We start from the raw sequence: 24,289 nt of genomic DNA, 5'->3' as shown, positions 1-24,289 counted from the left end.
TGGTAATTCCCTACTAGGTGGTAACTCAAAATTAACAAGGACTGTTGTGTGACCTCGATTAGTACCCTCTGGTTGGCTTCTTCTGTGAGCTGAAATTAACAAGACTTTAATCAGGTGTATGTTGAAAGCTTTTGCCTCTTAACCAGCTCTCACTGAGCTTGTCAGCTGGAAAATTGACAGCCCAAGTTCGAGACCTGAGCCCCTTGGGACGGGTGAGCTCCTGCAAGCCTAGCAGTTGAAAGCATGCAAAGGTGAGTAGATAAATAGGTACCACTTTGGTGAGAAGGTAACAATGTTCCGTGTGCCTCAGTGTATAATCATACTGGCCATATGACTAAGAGAACACTGGGTCCCTCAGCTAAGAAACAAATATGAGCAGCTCCCCACCATAAAGCTGGACACAACTGGACCGAGGAAATCTTTGCCTTTACCTTAATGCATGCAGGCATAAGTACTTTTTTGTAGTTTTTCATTGCACTTTTTGTTACAGATGCCAGGAAAATTAAACAGTGTATCCTCCTTTTCTCACCATTTATCCTCTTTCCAGTTGTCTATGTCCTCCTTTGCCTGACCAGATATCTGGTAACCCTAAGAGCAAGGAAGCCCCCATTTAGACAAAGGAGGAAATCATCCCTTAAAGGGGACTATTCTTTGGTAGTCAAAGATTTATCTTCTTATTTTTAAAAGATTTTTTTTAATCTCACCTTTATTATTTTTATAAATAACTTCAAGGTGGCAAACCTCCTCCTATTTTCCTCAGAATAACAACCTGTGAGGTAGGTGGGGCTTAGAGTGAGTAACTGGCCTAAAGTCACCCAGCTGGCTTTCATGCCTAATCTTGGATTAGAACGCTCAGTTGCCTGGTTTCTAGCTTGATGCTCTACTGATTATATACCTTTGGGAAAGGCACTGGATTTTGCTTCCAGGTTGTAACCTTCTATGGGCACTCACAACTGTGGTTTTTTTTTAAAGGATAAACATTGTGTCATATCACTTTCCATTTATAAAAAATCATTATAGAAAATGAGTGTAGAAGCACTCCACTGAAAAAGCATGATCCTAAATTACATGGAGAAATGAAGCTTGCAACAGGCCCTTACTCTCTATACATGAAAATGGGTAGGGATAAGGCATTCCTCTACATTCTCCCTTAAAGCAAACATAATGTTGCTGTCTTGTCTGGGCTAGAGATACCTGGTTTTATGTGACAGGTACTATAGTCTGCACAATGACTTATCTGCTTGTTACAAAGGTTGCACTGTGTAAATCAGGAGGATGCAGTTCTTATCCCCAGAGGTAACTGCAGTTCAGTCTATTTTTAACCACATATCCAAGCAAGATAATAGTTAATTTTCCCTTCCTAATGTCTTATTGTTTGAGAGAGAACATGAAAAACGTCACAAAGATAGAAAAAAAGTGCTTGAGAGAGAATAAAAGCAACTATTGATTCTGATCCTATCCATAGCTTGCTTTGGCCTCACCCTCTATGTAGTCCCAGAGACATTATTCCTGAGATAATGTGGCTTTAATCCAAAAACAATCAAACAAAAAGATTGGTACTCTGATCTAAAGAGATAAGCAGATAGTACTGGAATAGAGTCAGTGTTGGTCATTCATCTTTGCCCATGTGGTGATGAGTGACATATGCAGTAGCTGTAAGATCCTGGGAAAGTTAGATGGTCTTCAGGAGATTAAAAGCAAAAATTAAAGTTACATAGGCAAAATTGTAGGATTTCAAAACATGGATCAGACCATTGAATTAGATAGGGAAAAAAATCAGATTTCTTAGCCACTAAAGTCCTTCAGAAACAAACTGACTGAAGAAGAGGAAAACGCTCTACTGGAATGGATGGAATCAGGATGCTGGTACATAGCTCAAGAGGATGGAAGAGATGCTATTGAACTCACCCTTATACAATCACCAATGAAAGCTAGGGGTGAAGAACGAAAGGAGAAATATATCTGATTACTCAATGGGGAGAGTTAAAATAAATAATTACAAACCTATGTGAGGATTGAGGGTGAGAGTTTGTTCTCCAAGCTTGTGGGTTGGTTTCCAAACGTTTCATTACCAGGCTAGATAACATCTTCAGCGGAGTTTAGGGGGTGTCAGTGTCAATGTTCTTCTGTTTATAAGGGCTTCAGGCATGGGTATATCAAGTGTCTCTATGTGAGAATTGCCAAGAAGGCCAACAGATTCCTTTTCACTTCAATTCATTGCACTACTAATAATGATACTGATAATAATTTATTAAACTTACATGCTGTCTCTGGCAGCTGTTCGATGATCTAGTAAAAGGGAACCATTTGTCTTACGTATATTATGGTTGTATATAGCTTTCCCCAACTAGGAACCTTCCAGAACTATTGGCTTTTCATCCCACTACTGAGATTTATGGGAAATGAACTCTTCTGGATGGTACAAAGGTTGACCAACAGAACATCAACTGCCTTTAAACATCTATCTGAGATCATTTTTATTGCAACATTTTTTTAGGAACATACTGCTTTTTTTCTCATTTAAACCTGAAAGCTTAAAACAAAAGAAACTACAGGAGTGATAAATGCAGTTCAATGGAAGCCAGTAACCTCAGCAGGAAGCTCCAGATGCATAAAGAATTGTGATTTATGCCTGATCATTCCCCTCAGGGACTTAATTAATTAGCCAGGTAAGTCCCTGAGAAATTAAAGCTTTCAGCTGTAAGAGCACACAAATATTTTCCTGTGCTACAGCCTTCGAGTTTATTCCTGTGAAGAAATAACAGCAATTCTATGCATGATTAGTAGATTGAGACTACCAAGAGTCTCCCTTCTTTTAGAAAGTACAAATTGAACCATACAAATAAGACACATTGTTTTTTATATAAATATATGAATACTTGAGGCACAGATTATATGAAGTGGACCACAGTAATATGTTTGTATTCTGCGGGCACAGTGAATGGGCCCTGGGACATAAGTTCAATATGCCCACACACACCCCTTTGCATGTTCCACATTCGTTGCATTAGCCAGTCATTCCCTCCCCCCCAAAAAAAATTATAATTAAAAAACAAACCAGTAAGAAACTGCAAGTCAACACTAGACAAGCCCTTCACATTGTCATTATTCCTAAGAAATTGGTAACCAGGTAGAGCCCACACATATTTGTAAAAAATGGTGAAAGTTCTGCACTTTGTGAAAGAAGGGCACATTGATCGAGAAAAGTAGCAAAGGGAAACTGGGGTTAGAGGGAGTATTGGGCAAAGGCCACTAGAAGAGTTATAGTACCTGGGAACGAGAGCAGGGGTGGGATTCTACCAGTTCTGTCCACCTTTGTAGAACCGGTAGTTCTGAAGAGCAGAAGACAGAGAGCATACATAGAACCGGTTCTATGTCTGCTGCTGTTTTGGCCCACCTGCCCGCCTGGGCTCTTACCTGACCTTTATTTCCTGCTTTTTCAACCACAGCTGCTCTGCGCAACACAGCTGCGGTTGAAAAAGCAGGAAAAAAGGGCTTTTCCAACCGCTGCACACTTGCACGCAGTGCTGCTCAGCTGTCCGGGCAGCTCAGCAGGTTGTAAATTGCACTCGCGTGACTCACGCGCATGCGCACGTGACAAAGAGAGACAGAACCGGTAGTTATACCGGTTGGATCCCATCCCAGGGCGAGAGTTATAGCACCTGAGGGCAGGAAAAGAAGCAATGAGTGGAAACTAATCAAGGAGAGAAGCAACCTAGAACTAAGGAAAAATTTCCTGACAGGGAGAACAATTAATCAGTGGAACAACTTATCTCCAGAAGTTGTGAATTCTCCAACACTGGAAGTTTTTAAGAAAAGGTTGGATAACTATTTGTCTGGTGTAGGGTTTCCTGTCTAAACAGTGGTTTGGACTAGAAGACTCCAAGATCCCTTTCAACTCTGTTATTCTATTCTATTCTATTCTATTCTATTCTATTCTATTCTATTCTATTCTATTCTATTCTATTCTATTCTACAGTATTCTATTCTATTCTATTCTATTCTATTCTATTCTATTCTATTCTACAGTATTCTGTTCTATTCTATTCTATTCTATTCTATTCTATTCTATTCTACAGTATTCTATAGTATTCTACAGTATTCTATTCTATTCTATTCTATTCTATTCTATTCTATTCTATTCTACAGTATTCTACACTATTCTATTCTACAGTATTCTATTCTATTCTATACAATACTATTCTACACTATTCTATTCTATTCTATTCTACACTATTCTACACTATTCTATTCTATTCTGTTCTATTCTATTCTACAGTATTCTCTTCTCTTCTCTTCTCTTCTCTTCTCTTCTCTTCTATTCTATTCTATTCTATTCTATTCTATTCTATTCTACACTATTTTACAGTATTCTCTTCTCTTCTATTCTACAGTATTCTACAGTATTCTATTCTATTCTATTCTATTCTATTCTATTCTATTCTATTCTATTCTATTCTATTCTATTCTATTCTATTCTATTCTATTCTATTCTACACTATTCTACACTATTCTATTCTATTCTATTCTATTCTATTCTATTCTATTCTATTCTACAATATTCTATGGTATTCTATTCTATTCTACACTATTCTATTCTATTTTATTCTACACTATTCTATTCTATTCTATTCTATTCTATTCTATTCTATTCTATTCTATTCTATTCTATAGTACTTAAACAACTTAACCATTTTGTTATCTAGTAAATGAATGCTTGGATAAGACCCACATTTTGCTTGCAAAATCATTTCAAAATTTTCACTGGCTATCCTGAATTACAGAAATATCCTATCCTATACTTCCTTTATGGATGCAGTCAATGCAATTTTAGTCATCTTACTATTTAGCACAATATATGGACTGAATTATTGTTTCAGGGTCTTTTTAAATGTGTGTCTACGAAGCAGCCAGCTTTTCCATTAATTTAAAAGTCACTCAGGAGGGCATTTAAAAAGAAAAAGAAAGGAATAGCTATTTAATATGTCCCCCCACTGCTTTATAAAGACCTCAGCAGGTACTGGGTTTTGAAGAATGACATTAGCATTCAGAATTGCATAACTTTGGTAAATCATTTTTCCATAGGCAAGGATAAAGTAAAGACAAATGTTGACAAATATAGCCTCTAATAAATAGAAATAGTTGGAGCATGTACTTTGCCATTGCTGAATGTTTTTTTCATTTATTTAACTTTTTTTTTCACCTTTATTTTTCAGTTCTTCAAAACTATGTCATATCACTCTGTAGAAGATAAAAAATAAAGCCATCCCTTACAACAAGTTTATGTTCCCAACAAATAATAGAAAAAGTAGTATGAAGAAGCAAAGAAAACAAACTCAGATGTCACTTCATACAATAGCAATAGTAGCAGCACTTAGAGTTACATATTACCTCACAGTGCTTTACATCATTCTCTGACAGCTTTACGGCATCAGGATATTGCCCCCAACAATCTGGTCCTCATTTTACCAATCTCAGAAGGATGGAAGGCTGAATCAACCTTGAGCTGGTCAGAATCGAGCTCCAGGCTATGGGCCGAATTAGCCTGAAATCTGAGCCATCACAGCTCAATCACATTGATTCTGGTTTTCTTAGACTACACAGATTTAAATCAATTTCCACTGTGATGTATATTTAGTAGTGATGTCATTATGAACTCCTCCTAGTGGTGCTGCTGGATAGTACCAGCCCATCAGGGTGATGCTAAGTTGAACACAGAACAAACCGATGTCAAACCTAGGCAACAAGCTGGTTAATTACGGTTTTTTTTTTTTTTTTGCCACAACCAACATAGGTATAGCCATATCCAACAAAATGCAGGCATGACCTGGATGCTGCGTTTAACTGTGCGAGATGGAGTTTGTCAATTCAAAAAGCCAATGGATACATGATGTAAACAGGCCAGTGGGTGTGATTGTATGTCCCCATCCACAGATGTCAGCTGATGTGTGTCTGATGATAGTCTCCAGAGAGTTCAAGCACAGAGAGCATCGTAGCAAAGAAATTTAGAAAACACATAAAGGTTGAGGAACTTTAATTATATTAACAAATTATTCTATCTCTGTTTAGAGGCAAATAATGAATATGGATGGTTAAAATGATGTATCTCTCCTTTATAAACAATATGGTATTTTGCTTTGTATAGTTTAAATTTTCTGTATTTGGAGAAAGAGTTTTTTTTTCATGAGGCTATTGTTACTTAGTTGATTCCTTGTGGTTGAAAAAGATATGTTAAAACTTTAGGGATCTATACATACATTTAGAAAACCATTGCATGCCTACAATTGGCCTCAGTGGAACCAATCATACTTTACATATTTTGGAAGTTGAAGCATTCTAGGAAGTGGTGCGATTCAACCGATGTAACAACTGGTTTGGTGAGTGTGCGCTTTGTGCACATGCTCTACATTTTTTTAAAAAAAACATTTTCAACTCAATTGCTTACCTTCTACTGCAGCTCCAGTGACTGAAACAGCTGAGGCGTGGCAAACTACTCTGCCGTGCAAATCAGCTGTGCTAAAAAAAACACCAGGAAATAAAGCTCAGGAAAGAGCGGGGGCAGGTGGGTGGGGTCAAATGTTCACTGGAACTACCAGTTCACCCAAACCAGTCCAAACCGGTAGAATCTCAACCCTGATTATAGGGATATATGGGAGCATCCTATAATAAACTTCAGAACTTAGCTAACTGTATCCTATCAGGGACATGTACCTGGGAACAAAAGCAGAAAGAAGTAACCAAGATCAGCAATCTAATCAAAGACGAGGCAGAGGCATACGCAAAGAAATGAGACAGAAGACATCCATAATTCTCTACTGACACCCCACTGCCCTCTTGTGGTCAGTGGGGCTTGAGGTGCTGAAGAAATGGTGCCATTGAATCCACATTTCAACAATGTAAGAGAAATGGATCATTTACAAGGCAAAAGCAAATATAATGAATGAATAGAATAGAGATGGGAGGGACCTTGGAGGTCTTCTAGTCCAGCCCACTGCTCAAGCAGGAGAACCTGTACTATTTCAGATAAGTGGCTGTCTAGTTTCTTCTTTAAAATCTCCAGTGATGAAGCACCCATGATTTCTGAAGGCTATTCCACTGCTGCTGCACACTGCTGGCTCATATTCAAGTGATCATCCACTAGGACTTCAAGTTCCCTCTCACAGTTACTGTAGGTGAGGTTGTTTCCATGGTTGGCTGCTATTCTAAGTTCCTAAGACTGATGGTCCCTTGTATTGATACCCAGGTAAAAACATCCCAATATCAGTTATGCATATGCCCGTCACATTTACTAAGGCTGTGGCTGAATTCTTTGAATCACAAAAGAAATATACATAACTTTATTTTATTATTCCAGAGCTTGGAGCTAATTACAGGTAGTCCTCAACTTACGATCACAATTGAGCTCAAAATGTAAGTTGTTCAAGCGATAAATTTGTTAAGCAAGTTTTGCTCCATTTTGCAACTTTTCTCACCACATTTGCTAAGTGAATCACTACAGTTCTTAAATTAGTAACACAATTGTTAAGTGAATCTGGTTTCCCCACTGACTTTGCTTATCAGAAGGTCATAAAAGGTGATCACATGACTCCAGGACACTGCAACCATCATAAATATGAGTCAGCTGTCAAGCTTCCAAATGTAAATCCCATGACTGTGAGATGCTGCAATCATAAGTGTGAAAATGGTCATAAGTTACTTTTTTCAATGCCGTTGTATGTTCGAATGGTGACTAAATGGACTGTTGAACGTTGATGACTACCTGTATTAAAACTTGCCACACATATCATATATCTCTGGATAATGTTTTAATTCCCCAACTTTTGTTCTTTATCTAAGTGTGACTCACAGGTGATTTTTTTTATTAATTCTTTCAACACATAACAGAAGCTCAGATCAGAGATTCTCTGGAAAAATGTTTCTCACATCCACCTTCCAGGGCCAAAGATCACGGTCATATCTTCTCATTCAAAGGAAGACCTTATCATCTCTAAAGCCTTGTGGAAGACTTGAGACTACAAAACAATACTGTTTCAGAGACCAGAAATATTTAGTTTTTGGAGGGTCCCTTCAGATTGTAATACCATTTTAAGCTTTTATTGTAATAATAAACCTCAGAAGGAACAGTATTTTTATTCAGATGAATCCAGTGAAGACAAAAGGATCCCATACCATATCTTCTAGCTTATTACTTCAGAAAAAAATAGATACTATACAATATTGGTTAGTAATTGTACTTTCCAGTGGTGGGATTCAAATTTTTTTAATACCAGTTCTGTGGGTGTGGCTTGGTGGGCGTGGCAGGGGAAGGATACTATAAAATCTCCAGTCAGAGGTGATATTTGCTGGTTCCCCAAACTACTCAAAATTTCCACTACCAGTTCTCCAGAACTGATCAGAACCTGCTGAATACCACCTCTGAATACCTTTCCCAATTAGAGAAACTAATTTTCATGTGTACATGCTTTCTTCTGGATAAAAACAAAAATGCATTACATTTGAGTTGAAAAATAAAAGAAGAAAACACACAAGTTTTTTTTTAATATGGAACTTGCTTTGCTAAAATCCTGAACTTTTTTTTTTTTTTTTTTGCTGAGCGGAACAGAATGCTTGCTTTTCTATTCCACACCGTTTGCTCTTGAATTAGATAGCAACCCTTTGGCTACATTTGTTTAAATTGCATTTCTTTCTTTTCTTTTTTTCTTTCTTTCTTTTTTTAAATAGAAGACAAAGTGGCACTAACTACTCCCTGGTACAACAAAGAATTATGCTATTTAAGTGGTTTCTAGTCGTACCTTTACTAATGTTTCAAACTGTACTTTAAAATAAACAATTTTAAACTTTCAGTCTGTGATTCAGTTAAGTTTCTCCTAGGCCTCCAACTAATATAATTAACCATCTCACCCAGCAATAATCAATTGTTTTGGGCCACTGGATATATTTAGGATTTTGAGATCATAGATATTCTCATAAAATGATTGCAATCTCATTTTATTTAGTTTCAGTTGTGGGCAGATGGATACAGTTCCCAATTAAATAGAACATACAATAGTCTTCCATTGAATAGCCTGACTATGTTTAAGATAAAATTGGATTTTGGCTGTCCTTGTGGCCTACTAGATAAAACTTATCCAAGATGACTAACATTGTCCTTACCATCGGCAAGGAGTTGTTGTTTGTGATTTCAGATACAGCTAACGTCGCTAACCTTAACTACACATTCTTTGTATTGTGTGAAAGCTCTGATTGACCAAAGCCATAACAGCAGCAGATATCAATATGTATGGCTCTATCTAGTGATTACCATAGTATTTGAAAAATTGCGTCTAAAAATGGAAGATATATAAATAGTAAAAAATAACAATTAACAAGTGAAATGAAAGAAAAAGTAGATATGCTGTGTATTTGTGGAATTAAGAAAAATAAAATGTATTTTATAAATATGGATGAAAATGGTGTAATCCTATGTAGCGTGGCAGATGAAGAAAAGCATATTTATGAATGATGGGTCTAACCAGTATCTGAGAAAGCATGAATGGGATCATCTGGGTTGTTGTGAGTGTTGAAATAGATGGAGGTTATGTTCCAATGAATGGCTATAATGGAAGAACCAAGAATGAATTGCAGGGGTGGGGGGAGGACTGTGCAACATTTTGAATAAATATAATGGACAGAAAAATTATTCTGTTGGGTGCAATGGACAGATTGGTGTGAAAGAGATGAAAGAACACAAAAAAAGGTGGATTATTGTAGACTATTCAGAAACCCAGAAATGAGAGTTTGGTGGGTGTCTGCTTAGATAATGGTTGCTTGTTTTGATTACATGGCTTAAACATTTACGTTCATGCAAACAAACAGAAAAAGGAAGAACATAAATCCGACTCCACAATTGACTCAGTTGTTTATGATGAAAGATGGAGAACATTTCTGAAGAATATAAAGACGGATGATAGGTTCTGAATGTGGGACAGGCTATTATTTGATAACAGCATGAGTCGATCTGTGTGGGGGGGGAGGGGGAATGGTTATGGAAGGAAAGGAAAGAAGTGAATGTAAAATAATTGCTGGAAGAGACAGTGCAAGTCCTGCTTGGAAAAAGCATTAGATGATAAATTAATCTCCCAATGCAGAATTCATTGAAAATGGTTGTAAGGAAAAGATATGGAAAATGCTTGGAACAGAGTGAAAAGAATTGTGTTACCAAGGATCGTAGAAATGTGTGCAGATAACTGAATGGAACGTATGAAAAAGGAAGGGAAAGGAGGCTAAGCAAGGATTTTTGAAATATCAGTCCTGCTCATTCCTGTGACCGGGAATGAAGAAAGTTGGAGAATGGAGAGCTGGCAGTATTCCAAGATGCAGTGTTGTTCTGTTGTCTATCCCATAGAAAGACATTAGGAAGATTTTTCTAATTTTTATCCTCCTCAACACCCAGATGGATCTGGCTCTTTTTTTTTTTTTTTTTTTTTTGGTACTAAAAAAATCAAACCAATTTTGAAAATCTTTCTTTTGCCAGCTTTTCTCTTCCACGTTCACACACACCCCCCCAAAGCAATTGGTCTGATTTCCTTCTGGTTTTGGAGATGATCCAGATGATGGATACACAGACAGATGGACAGACAGACAGACAGGGAGGCAAGCAGAGAGAGACGCAAATCCCTTTACATAATTTCTTTCCTGCATTCTGGAGAACTGAAAGGAGAAAAAGGATGCTTGATTGAAATGTGAAATGTGGCAGACTGGGTGAAAAAAAAATGCATGTAAAAAGTGATTGATGAAAAATATAAAGATGTTGTGAAGCATATAGTAAAACTTCAGAAAAAATAGTTAATTTTCAAAGAAGCCAAGAAAATGCTAAGTGGGATGGATAGAAATAAAAAAAAATCTACAGTTTTTGAACTGCATGGAAAGGGATAAATAGTCTCCAGCAGAGTAATGAAAATAAAAATAAAAGTGATGAAGTTATTTGAGGGAAGTGAGAGAGAATGCCAAAATGAACATTTTTTTTATAAATGGGAGAGATAGTAATATGTTGAAAAGAGGAATTAATACAAAATGCTGCAAATGTTAGCATCTTGGGAGGAAAAATTGAGAGGAAATAATAAATGCTCTAATAATACTAAAAGTATTAAGACTGCAAGTGTTGATTGAAGAGTAATTCATGCTGTTGTTGGTAATATTAGAAATGGGCTGGTGACAGATATCAATATTTATGTACTTCACTATACAGGCAATGTTGGCTGAAAACAGAAGCAATTTGCAGCAAATGTCTAATAGACTGTATGATGCAGCAAGGATTGTATGGTTCAGTACAGTTCAGATCTTAAGTCAGAGTAGCTTATCAATAGTTTAACAAAGCAAATGAACTTAACAATTGCACATTTTCATAAACAATGAAAACCTAGAGCAAGTGTATGAATAGTAGGATGGATGGGCAAAATGTCTCATGGACAAATGCTGTGTTCATAGAACAGTCAGGTGGTTGTCTAGGCATTGTCTAAAACCTGCAGGCTTGTGTGTTCTGAGTAGTAACTGGGCTGAGAAAGTAGTGGTGCATGACACCAAGGGGAGATAAGGAAAGGATTGGGATGGGAAGAATGGGGAGCAGGCAGTATATACCAATCTTGAAACAAAGACCATTGGAGTTAATAGTGGTGGCTGAGGAGACATAGGGAAAGGATCACTAAGAAGATTGAGGGCAGGGTAGATGGGCCAGTTGTTTATCTCAAACTTAAAGCCAATTTAGATATGGCTATTGATACTCTTGGCTTCAAAGCACGATACATTCAACTAGTCCAACATGAATGACATCACAGTGACAAAATCAGTAGGCCACTATTGCACTGCAAACACTGCCCCTTTTGGATTTGTATGTGTTATCACAATGGAAATATTAAAAAAGATGGAGCTGCTTTTATCAGAATGACTGGTTTGTACATCATGAAAAACACAAAAGTTGAATGCAATGGAAATGTGGCTTTGTAAGAAGCGTGTGAGGACTTCTAATGAGGGATGGTGAATTAACACTTCTCATTTTCTTCCACTCCACACATTGTGTGATGCATTACAGTCAAAAAAGCAGCTGGGTATGAGATCTGCACCACCAATATGCTTTCTAGAACAACGAACGAGACCTTGGATTACCCACATGTTCTTTGTAGACTTGGTTTTGCTGAGTATATGATAGAAACCTTTTTTTTTGCAGTCTCTTTCAATCAGCTGGGAGTTGCAGATTCCATTATGTTCTGAGCCATTAGTGCAGCTTTTCTTGGACTCAAGCTTTAATCAAACCTCATCTTTTTATTCACTTTGGAGATTTATTATTTTATTGTTTCTTTAATTTTGAGGGGGAAAAACTTTGGAACCACAAGTTTACTAATTGCTTCTCTTCAGTGACAGCCAGTTCATCTCATTTAACACCAATGACATATGGGCATAATGAGAAAGGCCTATTACTGCTCAAGCTGCTGCATTTTGGGCCAGTTTTAGCTTCCAGATTGTCTTGAAAGGTAGTCCCACATACAGCATGTTGCACTAAGCATGCCCCAATAGCTAATAGCAGTAGCACAGCCCTCTATTACAGCCCTCTCTAAGTGGTTTACAGATTGCCCCCAACAATCTGGGTCCTCATTTTACTGACCTCAGAAGGATAGAAGGCTGAGTCAACCTTGAGCCACTCAGAATCAAACTCCTGGAGTGAGCAGTGAGTTAATCTGCAGTACTACATTCTAACCACTGCGCCACCATGGCTCTTGTAAGGTAATTAGGGGATGAGTGGCTATCTGAAGTGTTCCCTAGTGAAGCAAAGGGCACACCTGCTGCACAAGATGAATCTGTGGGAAGGCACTTGCTATCTGCTCTTCAACCACACTAGTCTCAAATGGGGAAGTACAACCTCATCAAAGACCAAAGGTGGAAACATCTCTGGCCTAGGAGCCAAACAAGCCCAGTCACTCACCCTTGTCAGGATTGAGTTAAAAATCAAGAACAAATCAATTCTCTCTCTTTTTGTATCATCAATGTATCAAGCACAAAACTGTCACATTCAGTGCTATTGCAGAGATTTAAAAAAGAAAAGAAAATATTACTCAAAACTTTTAAAACCCAGCTGCTTTCACCACATAATTAACAGCTGTCACACAATCTGCTGCCAGTCATAACTTGCGCTTCTCTGTAATGTATTGTTTTTGTGGGATAAGGCAATCTATAAATCAAAACAAATGGCAAGGAGCAGATTTTCATAGTACTGGGCAGTGGTGGGATTCAAATATTTTTACTACCAGTTCTGTGGGCGTGGCTTGGTGGGCGTGGCAGAGGAAGGGTACTGTAAAATCTCCAGTCAGGGGTGGTATTTGCCGGTTCTCCAAACTACTAAAAATTTCCGCTACTGGTTCTCCAGAACTGGTCAGAACCTGCTGAATACCACCTCTGGTACTGGGAGATGAGATTCTAGGGTAGCCTAGGGACATTTAAGAGGAGAGGAAATCTCATCGAGAGCAAAGTTCAGGCTTTGAGAAATCTACCTGTTGCCCAATCTGCATTGTGCCCAACCTACATGTTGCATCTTCTTGTTGATCTTAACTTAGATGTAGAACAAGTGCAAACAATAGTTTTAGAATGTGATGATGCTGTTTTTGTTTTTGTTTTGTTTTTGCTTTTTTGCCCCACAATTGCACCACATTCATTTGGAAAAAAAAAATCAACAGTTTAATGATTTTCTGATAGAAATTCAAGTCACCATTTTTTCCTGCTCTAAATCAGAGAGAGAGAGAAAGAGAGAGAGAGAGAGAGAGGTGAAATTTCTGCTTCTGATATTTCTACAATGATATTATCATTGTAGACTGTCAAAGAAATAATATAATACCTTCCTTGCTCAGTTTTAAACTTCTTTTTTCACTTTGTAGGAAAATTATGTAGCTACTGTTGAAGGCACATCTGAGAATTTACTAATTTGAAGAATTTGGAGACAACACAGTGACAAATTATCCAATTCTGAATGGAGATATTTTATCTCTACAAATTTATTCATGGTAATCTTCTAAATTTGTTTTATATTCTGTAGAATCTGTACTGTGGAATTCCTGAATATGCTTTATTTTCACCTGATTGTCCATCTATCAGTATATCTAAATCCATGTACATTGTAGTTAATCTCCCTACAAATAAATGAGGTTAACTTCCAACTAAACATGGGCAGGATTATAGGCTAATCTGGTTGGATTTTCAGATTAGATTCCTCCTAAAAATGCAGGTCATATTCCTATTTGTAAGCATCCTAAAAACATTTGTGTTGATACAGTTTTAATATAAATATGTGTTTTATAGAAAAATAAAAGCAACAATAAGATTTAATATCAGTTACATGTACAGAACAATCAAAAAGAAACCTGTATACTCCTTGTTCAAATTCAATTTAGCAGCTATAAATTTACTGATCACTACAGAAATCAGTGTAAAGATAAGAGAGAAATTCTGCATTTTACTCTCCTTCTCCATTTTAGTCTCCATCTCAGTCTCCTTCAAACTCTGATTTATGTATAGTAATTTTTATTAATTCATGGTTCAGCAATACGAATAAAAAGCATTAAAAGAAATAAAAGAAAACAAACAAAAGAAAGACAAGATAATATGTAACAATTAGTGGTGTATTTAGACAAGATAATATTTAAAAGTTAGTCAGTGAACAGTCAAAGCCTGCTTAAAATTGCAGACAGTTTAACAATTCAAAGATACTACAGTGGACTGATCCAATAACAGCAATTGTACATAAAGAAGATGGGTGTTTCCTGGGTATTTTATTAGTGAGGCGTTATGAGATAGAGTCTGTGAGTTCTTATACAAGGTACAGTATAGCAATAGCAACAGCACTTAGACTTACCATTGCATGATGCTTTACATGCAGCTCTAAATGGTTTACAGAATCAGCATATTGCTCCCAACAATCTGGGTCCTCATTTTACCGACCTTGGAAGGATGGAAGGCTAAGTCAACCTTGAGCTGGTGAGAATCGAACTGTTGAACTGTTGGCAGCCAGCAGTCAGCAGAATTAGCCTGCAGTAATGCATTCTAACCACACCAAGGCTCCTAATACAGTAGGACATGAGCTGTAGCTTCAATAACCTCTTGTCTACAGAGGCACAGTCTCAACTAATAAGAGATTGAATTTAACTTCCATGATGTCTTAAAGATGTGAAAAATGTAAATCTTCTGAGTACAACTCAAAGTTTTTTTTGATATTATGCAGTGTTGGCATTATAGATCAAATATTGAAATGAAAAGGGAATTGCATATTGTGCATACCAAAGTAGAATGTACATGATATCTAAATTTGTCCATTCTTTATAATAATATTTTGGAAGGAAATTCCTACATATTTTAGAAGTCAATGGTCACAGTATATTATATTTGCCCTTCCTTTGAATAGATACTGCTGAGCTAGGCAATTCTCAAGTGAATTCTCCCAGGAAACCTTTCAGCCTCTTCTTCCTTTTAACATCCACAAGTGGTTGCATCACTTCCTTGATTATTCATCTGAGATAAGTTATGTGCCTCTAGAATTTTAAGCCCAAATTACATGACACTTTGCAATCTTTTCAGTTGTGCTTTTTTTAAAAAAAAATATTGATCATGAATGGAAGAATAGACAAAGAAGACTGAACATGATTTCCACAATATATAATCATCACAATTAACAGCCATTAATGTTAGTCTGATCCCCTTTTACAGTTTTCCTTTTTGGTGGCCTTCCAAACAGTGGTGATTGTATGTCTCAATTTCAGCTACAGATCAGTGATATTAGAAATTCCTCACCTTTCATTAGATTCTCGTTAAAGCCCTGAACTTTTTATCATAGTGTAGTCAAGTAGTAGTTCTAGTATCTTAACTACACTGCTCAAAAAAATAAAGGGAACACAAAAATAAGACATCCTAGATCTGAATGAATGAAATATTCTTATTAAATACGTTGTTCATTACATAGTTGAATGTGCTGACAACAAAATCACACAAAAATTATCAATGGAAATCAACCCATGGAGGTCTCGATTTGGAGTTACACTCAAAATTAAAGTGGAAAAAAACACTACAGGCTGATCCAACTTTGATGTAATGTCCTTAAAATAAGTCAAAATGAGGCTCAGTAGTGTGTGTTGCCTCCACGTGCCTGTATGACCTCCCTACAACGCCAGGGCATTCTCCTGATGAGGTGGTGGATGGTCTCCTGAGGGATCTCCTCCCACACTTGGACTAAAGCATCCCCCAAATCCTGGACAGTCTGTGGTGCAACGTGGTGATGGAGTAAGACATGATGTCCCAGATGTGCTCAATTGGATTCAGGTCTGGGGAACAGGCGGGCCAGTCCAGAGCATCAATGCCTTTGTCTTGCAGGAACTGCTGACACACTCCAGCCACATGAAGTCTAGCATTGTCATGCATTAGGAGGAACCCAGGGCCAACCGCACCAGCATATGGTCTCACAAGGGGTCTGAGGATCTCATCTCGGTACCTAATGGCAGTCAGGCTACCTCTGGCAAGCACATAGAGGGCTGTGCGGCCCCCTAAAGAAATGCCACCCCACACCATTGCGGACCCACTGCCAAACCGGTCATGTTGGAGGATGTTGCAGGCAGCAGAACGTTCACCACGGCGTGTCCAGACCCTGTCACATCTGTCACATGTCCTCAATGTGAACCTGCTTTCATCTGTGAAGAGCACAGGGTGCCAGTGGCGAATTAGCCAATCTTAGTGTTCTCTGGCAAATGCCAAACATCTTGCACGATGTTGGGCTGTAAGCACAACCCCCACCTGTGGACATTGGACCCTCATACCACCCTCATGGAGTCCATTTCTGACCATCTGAGCAGCCACATGCACATTTGTGGCCCACTGGAGATCATTTTGCAGGGCTTTGGCAGTGTTCCTCCTGTCCCTCCTTGCACAAAGGCAGAGGTAGCGATCCTGATGCTGGGTTGTTGCCCTCTTACAGCCTCCTCGATGTCTCCTGATGTACTGGCCTGTCTCCTGGTAGCGCCTCCATGCTCTGGACACTACGCTGACAGACACAGCAAACCTTCTTGCCACAGCTTGCATTGATGTGCCATCCTGGATGAGCTGCACTACCTGAGCAGCTTGTGTGGGTTGTAGACTCTGTCTCATGCTACCACTAGAGTGAAAGCACCACCAGCATTCAAAAGTGACCAAATGATCAGCCAGAAAGCATAGGAACTGAGAAGTGGTCTGTGGTCACCACCTGCAGAACCACTCCTTTATTGGGGATGTCTTGCCTATGCTTTCTACCTGTTGTCTATTCCATGTGCACAACAGCATGTGAAATTGATTGTCAATTAGTGTTGTTACCTAAGAGGGCAGTTTGATTTCACAGAAGTGTGATTGACTTGGAGTTACATTGTGTTGTTTAAGTGTTCCCTTTATATTTTTGAGCAGTGTATTTTGGTCACTAATTTTTGCACTTTTAAAACTCTTTTGGAAATATATTGATTAGAATTCTGCAAGAGGTTGCTTGTATGATGGCATGGTATAAAGGCTATCACAATTCTGGATACTATCCATCATGGAATTTGCTGTTTTTATAGAATTACCCAACCCCACACATTTCTTGCCTGGTCATCCCATTCAGTTTCTAACATAATGTGTATCATTAATTTCATTGTTTCTTAATGTCCATAACATCACTTGGAGTTGAACTTACTTGAAGGAGACTAAAATTTATTTTTGCCTTTGAGTCATTGAATCATTCTCTCCCGGCTTCTAGCCTACTGCCTACTACACCACTAACAAAATTGACTCTTTTTATATATGACAATCTTATACATTCAATCATATATCATACTCTACCTAGTTTAGACAGATCTCTTTGGGCTTTCCATAGTCTCTTTTTGTTTTTGTTTTGCCTTATCAATGATATGGCTATCTCACTGCTTCATCATCACTAAAGGAAGGTTAAAAGCATTCATTTTAATAGAGAGCCTTAGGGAATATTTCACATATCTTCACAGCAAGATTCTCCTCTGGTTTTTCCATAAACTAGTTTTTAGCATATGCTGATCTATAAGAAAATCTTATCTTCCCAATGGCTACTGAAGTGGTGCAGCAGCCTTTGGTGGGGAAACTTTCAAAATTGCATCGTTGGACATCTTACTTGCTTTTCCAAGGAAGATACTTTAAAGATCAATTGAGACTTTTCTTGGAAAGCAAAGTTTTGGATTTGATATTCAAATTGAGATTTGTTGAGGCTGTGCAAAACTTTTGACAGGGTGCTTTGCAAAGTGGGTTCGTGCAAGTTAAGGAAGAAAGTGGCCAAATCCTTTCAAAAATCTGTTGATCGGCTTGCAAAATTTACCTTGGTTGCCTCTGTGAGCCTGTACATGTACAAACACTCTGCAAATCTGTCTTTGGACAACTGAGGAAAGCAGTTGTGCCAAAGGCCTCCAAGGATATTGCTCCTCTGAAGGAGGAGGCAGACTACTCAGGCAACTTTGCACAGCTCTAATATTTATATCCATTGCTTCTAGTTACAAAGCAAACCATTGCAAAATTATCCAAGGTGCTTAACAAAATACAAACATTCTTTTTATGCCTAAAGGTGTTTTTTTTTTAAATAATGAGCCTGATGTACCTTGAATGTATCACTGGATGTATAATTTCAAATGTATATAATGTATATAATTATTTTCATGTGCCTTCCATCTTTAAAACCCAAAATATCTATTTATACTATGCATAGATTCAGATTTAACATTATTACTTCCATTCTGAGCTGATGCAAAATATCACTTGAGAATTTATGCTTTGCCTTTCTCCCAATGGCAAATAATCATAGAAAATTCTTCTTCTGACAGGCAGCTTCATCCTACGCATGCTTTCACTGAGAGAAAAACAAATATCTACCTTTTTTCATCATTTTTTTTAAAAACAGTCCTTCTGGTCCTGTGCAGTGCATCTTCTAATTGCCTGAGAATTTATTATAATTTATTGATTATAATTCTTGCAATACTCACAAATCTGACTTTTGTTTTTCCTGTGTCATTCTCTCGCCCTCTGGTGGTTAATGAAAAATAACATTGTTGATGCATAGAGCCTTTCTTTTATTTTGGTAAAGTATGTTTATATTTGGCTATAAGGTTTTGATCTGAGGGTTGAAGTGAACTTGTTCTTTCCTGCTTCAAAAATCAGGAGGAGAACCAAAGGATGGAAGCTCCAGGAAAGCAAGCTTCAAACAACTCAGAGAGGTATCTTCATGGCAAGAGCAGCAGAATAGGCATTCTTGGAAAGGAGAGGCTATTTATTTATTTTTTGCTGGATATGGAAATTCAGACCCCTACCTCAAGTTCATGTCACCGACATGATTAATTACGTTCAGGCCACTTATCATGTGTGCTGGGAGGATAAAGTGGAGAACCAAATAGGTCATTTGGAACAATGTTGAGTCATGGAAGCATGAGAAATAAGGAATGTACAAAACAAATGACACAAAGAGCAGTTCGGATATTTGATTGTTGATTTGTTTCATTAGTATACAAGAAAATAAAGTGAAAGAAGGAAACATTTCATGGAAGGGAGAACAGTGTATCAATAATTTAGGAGTTCTTTACAGAAAAAAATACAGGAATCCCTATGAGATAAATACACTGGATTACTAAACCCTTTTGTAAATGTTAATTTATTCAGCTCTCTTTCCTGGCAAAGAGCCCCATCTTCTTGTTAACGGCTCCTGCGCTGTTTCTGCACATATTTTTCCTAATCCTGAAGCTCAGGTTTAGCTCAGTTTAGCATATCAGCTGAGTTTAGCACTACAGTACATGGTGGAGTTTAGCACATCAGCTGTAGGACATCTAGTCTCTCCTTTTTCTCCCAGACCACATTTTTGTAACAGTCTGCAGGACCTGCAGGACAGCAGACTGGTTGGAAAAACTGCAGAGGACAGCAAGGCGAGAGAGGGACATCACTCCCACCACCTTTATGCAGCTCCCTTTTTTCTTTAAGAGGAAATGGCCATTGTTAACTTGAGCAATTTTTAAAGAAATTACAGAAAAAGGGAAACAATTTTATGGACAACAAGCAGCAAGTCAGCTTCAAAATCCATATAAAGCCTGCTGCATTCTTAGGATCATCGTAAGATCTTAAATCTATCTATAAGATTATATAATATTCTCTACTATCCAACAGAATATCCTTTTCCTAGGGCAGGGGTGTCAAACTCGCAGTGTCATGTTGTCATTACATGACATATCGCAACTTCTTTTCCCCTTCGCTAAAATGAGGGTGGGCATGGCCAGTGCGTGATGCATCCAGCCCACGGGCTGGAAGTTTGACACCCCTGTCCTAGGGTAAAAACTATATTATTTTACATTTATTTTTCCCTTCTGACTCTATTCTGTTCTAGAGAACAGAACAGAACAGGTTCAGCCTGTCAGTGCCGGTTAAAAAGATTTTTGGTAGAGTTTCCTCTTTGTTTGACAGTTTAGCAAATCCAGACTGGTCAGACAAGAGGGTGCCTGTCTAGGAAAACCAGTGGGCTGAATTGTTATGATATAATACAACAACTAAAGATATGTTCCCTTCCTGAGCACAGATATAGTGCTAACGATGTTTAAGCTTATAAAATGAATGAGGCTACTCATAGACATTTGCTTTCTTTCATGGGACCAGCTATTTTTAAAACCTGGGTAGGCAACCTGTCATTCTCCAGATGCAATGGACCACAGATCTATCATCCCTGACCAATCTTAATGGCTAGGATTGATGGGACTTGTAGTCCTTAATTCTGGTAGGTGCCAGTTGTCTATTCTCTATCAGCCTTCTGTTCTCTATTTCCTACCATTTCTTTTTCTTGTAGATAATCTATAAGGTAGAAAAGCAAGGCTAGAACTGTACATGGTGATATTTTTTTATTTGTAAGAAGTGTCTTCTTAAATTGACACAGTCATTGAAAGACTATAAAGCTGTCAATTCAGACCCTGACTTTCTCCAGATGCATATGTAGGTCAGACTCACTACTTCGTGATTCCCAACCTATCTATATATTCATGATTGTTTTGTTGATTAAATACTGGTCCAGCTTCATGCAGGATTAAAAAATATAATTAAGCTCCTGCTTTGAAGAACTTCCTTTCTTTCCCTTTAATAGTTGCTTAAGTAAAGAAATTAAGCAGCTTTTCCCACATCATTTTATCTCTATAGCAAGGACAAAGATCAGGTGGCAATGTAACAACAACAGAGTATAATTATTCTCTGAAATGTAAAGGCCACCATCTTAGCTTGTCACAACTGAAATGCATGTTATCTTAGGTTATTGGCAGCCAGTCATTTCTTCCTGGTAAAATAACTCTTGAAATAGTTCCTCAGAAGTTCACATCTTGCTTCATGCAGGCCTAGAGGCGTTCTTCCAGACTCAGGGCTATTGAAACGTCCTCGGTTTCTGGTTGAAAAACATTTGTTGCCACCACACTGTCTGACTGTTGAGTTTGATCCTGTTTCTCTGCAAACTGCACAGCAGCATGTACACCATGGAATAAGAGCAACTCTGGTTCCTGCATCCCAGTGAGCCAACCTCCTGCCTGGAGCAAACGCCGTATGGATGGGTTACAATTGGCAAGCAGGACCTGTACGCCAATCTTCTTGTAATCTTTCCGCATCTCCTTCAGCAAACTAAGGCCTACAGTGTCTATAAATTGCATGGCTCCACAATCAATGATCAAGGTATGCATATCTATCGAGGCCACAGGGCCATCTGCTGAAGCCTTTGGGGTCTTGGTTCCCCTTAGGCAGTTCAACTTGGAAGAAAAACAACTTTCATTTTTGCTCAGGTTTTCTTTAGCTTGAGCCTTTTGTTGTATAGCAGCAACTAGGCAGGGATTCACTCCTGTTTTCTGGAAAAGTGAACTTTTGAAGTAGTCTTTGTTTGCATAGTAAAGAGAAGTATCAAAGCGGAAGATCTTGATATTTGCAATGCTGGTGATCCTCTTGTAAGTAAACTGATCCTCATAGATTTCTGAGTCATGCACCTTACCTAGAAGGGTGGCTCGGGGCCACTGGGTGCGTAAGATGATGCAGAGAAGAGCAAAGCAGACCCCTATCAGAAGGCCCAGTTCTGTGGAGATCAAAGATGAGGACAGCATGGTTACCCACCAGACTATGGTGTCTATTTTGCTGATCCGCCACATCTTGGGTACTTCAGCAAATTTCCGCAATCCTCCCCTGAGATTAACAATTGTAATCACACCCAAGATGCAAGTTTGCAGTGAATAGAAGAGAGGGGCAATCCACAGTAGTACCAGGAGCAATGCAGCTGAGGATATCAAGCTTGATATTTGAGTATGGCATCCCGTTGACTCTTTCAGCAAAGTCTTTGACAAGGCTGCACAGGAAGCAAAGCAGTAGAAGAAAGATGGGATCAGATTTCCCATCCCAATGGCAATCATCTCTTGGTTCGCTCGGACCGGATAGCCATGCTTCTTGCCAAATATTTCTGACAGTGAGACTGTCATAGCGAAACCAACAATGGCAATGGGTAGAGCATCAAGTGCCAGATTTGATAAAAGGCTCAGATCTGGGACAGCAGGTTGTTTGAAACCAGTGGGAATTGTGCCACAAATTTTAGATTTGTATTTTTTATTAAAGTTAAGAAAATGCGAGAGGAGTGTAGCTCCAATTACCACTAGGAGTTCCATAGGAAATGGAGCCTTCATTTTGTCCTTAAATAAATTGTTGATTTCTTTTACTGGCACAATTAGAATTAAAGCCACCACGCTGGTGACCAAATCACAGATGTTGGTCTTCCCAATGTATCTGAAGATGTCAATCCATGTCAAAATCAGGGAACCTGTTCCATCATGCCGAGGAAGCTTCAGTCCAAGTAAAAGATTCATTTGGGATGTGAGAATGGTAAGGGAGGACCCTGTTACAAACCCACTCAGAAGAGGTTCTGAGAGATAAACTGAGATGAAGCCCAACTGGAAGACCCCTAGAATAATCTGAAAAGGAAAAGCAAATAGAAATCACAATTCATAAATAAATACATTGAAAAAGAAGGTGATCTCAACTTGAATTTTTTTTGTCTGTTATTACTAGTTACAAGAAGTTGACTCTGACAGAGTAGATGAATAAAGTTTGATAAAATATTATAAAGAACCACTTTTCAAAAGCCACCTGTAACTCAGAAGTAGGGCTTAAAATAATTGAAATCACATTAAAGCATTTGAAATAAATACATAAATATTTTACATGCAAAAGCTCCCTCAATCAATCCTCAGGACAATTAGACGTATGCTACTAAAATCCTGGATGGTCGATGGGTTTCATGTAGAGATACATTTGTTTGTACTAGAAGGAGCATTGATTTTTTTTTTTTTCAGTTTGAAGAACACTAAATATAAAGGCAATTTTTTGCTCAAACTAGATGGACATTTACATAGAAAGAAATTCTTTAAAAATAAAGATTAATTTAACTTACCTGATAAATCCCAACCAAAAAAGTTAGAGTGGTTGCCACTGTGATTGCATAACAACCTCTGTTGCAGGCAACTGTCCCATTCATTGTAGTATTGGCCATCAGATCTGTATTCATGTCCAAATCATATCCTGCTAGGGTAAGTTGCCGATTTACTGTCTGTCCAATCATCAAGCAAAGGACCCCAAAAGAACCAACACAATTATGGCGTGAGGTAGCCATGAAAAAGTAAATGATAGCACAAAAGAAGTTGGTGTAGAGACCATAAATGGGATCCTGGCTTGCAAGGAGGGCATAGGAGATTGATTGAGGGATGGAAACAATTCCTACCAATAAGCCTGAGATGATATCCCCTAGCAGTTGTTCCTTGATGTTGTAATGAGGAAGCCACTCAATTACTGGGAACAACTGACGAAAGAAGGTGAGGACACTTTCCTGGTTGCACTTGTAATTCTCTTTGGCTTTTGTGAGAAGCTTCTTGATGCTGAAGCCTGATGTTTCATATTCTTCTAGTTTGACAGGTATGTAGGAAGATGACTGTGAAGACTGTGAAGAAGGCAAGCTGGCTGTGTCATTGTTGTTCTCAGACTTTTGAACGATTGTGCCACCTTCCATGACTCCGAAGTAACTGAAAAGAGGACACACAGATATTTTTAAAGCAGAGTGCATGACTTAGGCACAAGGACAGTTGAATATTAATCTGATGATGCATCGCTAGACTGTTATTACAGAAGCTATATTGTTATATCTCTCTGACAATAAAAAAGGAAACTATTCAACCATAAAAACTCAGCACTAAAGTTTTGAACATAAAAGTTGTTTCTA

At 38.1% G+C, this 24,289-nt stretch overlaps 1 protein-coding gene across 1 annotated transcript; it reads right to left on the bottom strand.

Annotated features, from left to right (window-relative positions):
• Nucleotides 1-19,827: 19,827 nt before the first annotated feature.
• LOC113423736 (sulfate transporter-like) lies at nt 19,828-24,086 on the bottom strand. The gene is made up of 2 exons (XM_026685280.2): nt 23,468-24,086; nt 19,828-22,988 (listed from the first exon to the last, which is right to left on the bottom strand). The coding sequence occupies exons 1-2, from the start codon at nt 24,077-24,079 to the stop codon at nt 21,387-21,389; spliced, it is 2,214 nt and encodes a 737-aa protein (XP_026541065.2). The 5' UTR covers nt 24,080-24,086; the 3' UTR covers nt 19,828-21,386.
• Between the last annotated feature and the right edge of the window lie 203 nt (nt 24,087-24,289).

This window comes from Notechis scutatus, chromosome 2, assembly GCF_049901735.1.
Source record: "Notechis scutatus isolate UNSWTSFEM ecotype Mainland chromosome 2, rNotScu1.2, whole genome shotgun sequence".
In the NCBI taxonomy this organism is placed as follows: domain Eukaryota; kingdom Metazoa; phylum Chordata; class Lepidosauria; order Squamata; family Elapidae; genus Notechis; species Notechis scutatus.
The sequence above is the reverse complement of the archived record's forward strand: the minus strand, read 5'-3'. Positions and strand labels throughout refer to the sequence as shown.